We start from the raw sequence: 4,243 nt of genomic DNA on the forward strand, positions 1-4,243 counted from the left end.
ATGAATCTCAGCCTACTATAGAGAGAGGTCCCTGCACGCAGCATGAATTTCAAGATATGAAATCAGCCTGGTGTTCATCAATGAATGAATTCATCAAAGTGTGGTGCATACAGACCATAGAGTATTATTCAGCCACAAAGCATCAAATCATGTCATTTGGATGGGAAATGGATGAAACTGGACATCGTCATGTGAAATAAGCCAGGCTCAGAAAGTCAAGTATCACGTTTACCCTAGTAGGTGGAGTCTGGGGAGAAAAAAAAAGAGATGACATGAAAGAAGGGAGACAGAGAGGAAAAAGAGGATCAGGGGAGGGGCATGAGGGTTGTAAGGATGGGTAATGAGGGGATGGATGTGATCAAAGTATGTTATGTCCAAGCATGCAATGCCACCATGAAGCCCAGTGTTCTGTAAAATTACTGTGCACTCATAAAGGACTAATTGCACTTTAAACTTCACAAAACTAGATTCAAATGGTTCAAAATCAAATTGTAAGATGTGAAATAAGGAAAGTTGTGGACGTTTACTGTGAGGGACTGCAACCACATATGAACACAGACCTGAAAATTTTGACAAGTGTCCTCTTCATGATATACATATTGACACTGCCTCTACTTGTCTGTATCAAAATTATCAGGAATATTTTGTCCATCATGATGTTTTATGTTTGGCTGAAGGAAATGCTGACCTACACACAAAGTGATTGCGTGTGCCTTGGTAGTTTTCACTACTCTGAAGGAATGAAGGTAACATCTCTTGGAGTGCATGTGGTTGGAACCATAAACTCACACCAAAAGAGCTATGTGTCATTCAATTGTGATATTATGAAGAGGAGACTGGTGCCTGTGCATTTTATATATAGATGAGATTATCTTCAAAATGAAAATAACACTTTGTAGAACATCCTCTCCTAAAATTACAAGTCCAAGTTGTGAAACACTGGACTTTTAAATGGCAAGTCTGCCATCAGGAAATCTGATTATTTTTCCAGTCGATGCAGTAAATGCTGCCCTGGGAAGGAATTGTGCTTTAGAATTCTCACACAGTGTGGATCACCTGAAGTTATAGTTGGCGACACCACAGCTTCGTCATGGCACTTTTCACCTCTGTGTTCCTCAGGGTGTAGATAAGAGGGTTGAATAAGGGTGTGCCGATCGTGTAAAACACAGCCACCATCTTATCCACAGGAAGCGTGGTTGGTGGACGTGTGTATATAAATATACAGGGGCCAAAAAACATGACGACCACAATAAAGTGGGAGATGCACGTGGAAAGGGCTTTTCGCCGTCCTTCGGTGCTATGGTTTCTCAGAGAGTACAAGATGACAACATAGGAGATGAGCAGCACTATTAAACTCCCCATGCATATGGCACCACTATTAGTCACGATTAACAAGTTGATCAGATACGTGTCCATGCAGGCGAGTTTCAGCAAGGGCTGCAAATCACAGAAATAGTGATCGATCACATTGGGGCCACAGAAGGGCAGTCTCAAAGCCAGGAAAATCTGTGCCAAGGAATGGATGCAAGAACCCACCCAGGCCAGGGTCACCAACACACCACAGATGCGCTGGCTCATGATGGTCGTGTACCGCAGAGGCTTGCAGATGGCCACATAGCGATCGAATGCCATGAGGATGAGCACAAAGATCTCCATACACCCGAAGAAATGGGCTGCAAAGACCTGTGTCATGCACTCCTTGTAGGAGATGACTTTCTTCTGAGAAAGGGCATCTGCGATCAGTCTGGGGGCTGTGGTTGTAGAAAAACAAGCATCAGCGAAGGACAAGTAAAAGAGGAAGAAGTACATGGGACTCCCAAGGGTCTGGCTGGCTTTAATGGTCACCATGATGACAAAGTTGCCCAACAGAGTCATAATGTAAAGAATCAAGAAAATCCCAAATATTGCCTTCTGCTTTTCTGCATCTTGAGTCAACCCAAACAGAATGAATTTGGTCACACTTTTATTCATCGCAGTGGCTGTAGGTAGGGTGGAGTGGATGATGCTTACTCTGCAAGAGAAGAAATGAAATGACATTGGAAGGAGCAGTAAACTGACTTCTGAATTCTCCGGTTCTGTGCCATATTCCACTACTTCCAATCACATTCTAGAGACAAATTCCTCTAAACTCCTAAAAAATTGTAGATGCCAGGCCTCTTGAAGATTTATCTGGTTCCTCAGAAACTTTCTACCATGGACCAAAGCATGTGAATTTTGGGAATGTAAAATAAATATCCTTCCAATATTTTGATTTTTATCCAGAATGTGAACTGCAAAACCAGTATTTTCCTTGGGTGGGTGATTAGCTGCTTTGAAATTTAGCCCTCCTGTGTCAAAAATGGTGTGGCAGTATTTGCCCTAACTTATTCTGAATTTTCAAAAGAAGGATAATAGATTTTTTATAGCCACATATGTGCACGCACATGCATATATGTTTCACGTGTTATGCAGTATATCTCTATGCTCTGAAAACCTGAAAATGACTATTCCAGTAAAATTATGCCCTAACATTTTGAAACAACCCTCCCTGCTGAAAATCTAACAGAAGGATTTAGAGTTCAATTTGCTACTTTCCCACTTGTTAAAAAAATATAACAATTGTATTTATTCTGTACTCTTTCATAATTACCTTTCATTTTCAATGCTGAGACCAAATTATATGAAATTATTGTTAAGACTGGAAAAAATGTTACCATGCTCTCATGAGTCCAAAGATAAATGTAGATTAGGTCAATAATTATAGCAGATGGTATGTGATCAATACTGGAAGAGTAGAAAACATTTGTGGAGTGATGAGAGGAATTTTCTCATGGATATGGTAGTCATAGAGGAATTCAAAATTATTTATAGAGCTGAAGTATAGTTTTAATTGAGAAAATCTGGTTCCCAAACAGATTCTCAGAGCTGTAAACAAAATCAACAGTGATTATGATGGGTAGGGCACTAAATGATGGAGGGAAGGTTGGAGGGGAAGGGGGTGTAAAAAGAAATAAGATGTGTTGTGTACACGGACCAACTGCTCACAATGAATATATTCATGATGTGCAACAAACATGTACTTATTATTTAAAAATGGATCAGACTCAAACTTCATGTCACTGCCCACACTAGTGGTCTGATGCTTAACAAGTCCCTTGATTTTGACAAAACTAATATAAATAGTAAAATAATCTATCTTTTAGGATTGCTATGAAAATTAATTTCATATGTGCAAGGCATTACAAGAAGTAGCTTGCACTATTTATAATTGGATGATAATTATAACCGTATATTCAGTACAATTATAACTGGCCTTTGAAGAACTACTTTGCATTCTGTAAAAATATTATTTCAAGTTGTCCCTTTACTTGCAATACAGTGGCACACTGCTTGTAAACATAGAGTTTCTTTGCTGAGTGACTAAAATTACAGCAGTGTTCTGGCTCATACACTTTTTTTTAATGGTTTCACAAGCTATGGATAACAGTTACAAACATTTTAATAACTACAAAGAGAAAAACTAATGAAAGTATTTACTATTTTGAACACAGAGGATCCCCGATGAGAGGAACATAAAGATAAATCTCTTGTCATGGCAAAATGTGTGGTTTAGTGGTACAGAAAACAGAAGAGTTTGAGCATTTGGGGAAATAAAGACAATTTTTATGAAAACGGGCAGGAAATATTTTGCCGGCAAATGGACTGACACAGACTCTGGTTAGAGAGACTCTAAACACATACTGTGGTAGACAAGCTTGGAGAAGAAAGTTGTTCTAGCACAAAGCCATGAAAGCCAGGATACGAAGTTTGGATGCTTTTCATTGGCAACATATAAAATTTGAGGCATAAAATACAAGAGCTGCTTATGTTAGCATTTATGAATTACAAAGGAACAAAGAATACTCAGAGTTGTTGGATGGAATTTAACAATATTTTTGTGTTACTGTGATAAGCCCTTCTAAAATGAAAAGCTTGCTTCCTTTGAGATGCCTGGGTCCCCCTGAAAACATCTGTCTTTCTGTTCCCTCCACTGAGAACTCATGGAAATCTTAGAAACTGGCTCACACTGGTCCCAACAAAATGCAGACGAGCTAGTAGTCATTCCAAACACAATTCATCGCTGGCTTCAGAGTTGTCACTTTCTTTCTCAGACAAGGATTAAAAGTGCTCATTCTCAACCATGCTTTGTTAGGGATAGTAAAATTAAACACTTTCCATCCGTGTCAACAAAATTAGTTTTATATTTGCAAACCATTAGACACAG

General features: G+C 39.0%; 1 protein-coding gene across 1 annotated transcript; it reads right to left on the reverse strand.

The window, feature by feature from the left end:
- Nucleotides 1-1,062: 1,062 nt before the first annotated feature.
- On the reverse strand, nt 1,063-1,971 carry LOC101722911 (olfactory receptor 4C11). The gene has a single exon (XM_004874066.1). It carries the CDS (start codon nt 1,969-1,971, stop codon nt 1,063-1,065), a length of 909 nt encoding a protein of 302 aa, XP_004874123.1.
- Between the last annotated feature and the right edge of the window lie 2,272 nt (nt 1,972-4,243).

The sequence above is a fragment of the Heterocephalus glaber genome, unplaced genomic scaffold (assembly GCF_053883595.1).
Source record: "Heterocephalus glaber isolate CG9 unplaced genomic scaffold, H.glaber_assembly_v1.0 deba00000896, whole genome shotgun sequence".
NCBI lineage: Eukaryota > Metazoa > Chordata > Mammalia > Rodentia > Bathyergidae > Heterocephalus > Heterocephalus glaber.

Excerpts from the sequence above, each read along its gene's own strand:
- LOC101722911 (XM_004874066.1), bottom strand. The coding sequence starts at position 1,971 with ATGAATAAAAGTGTGACCAAATTCATTCTGTTTGGGTTGACTCAAGAT.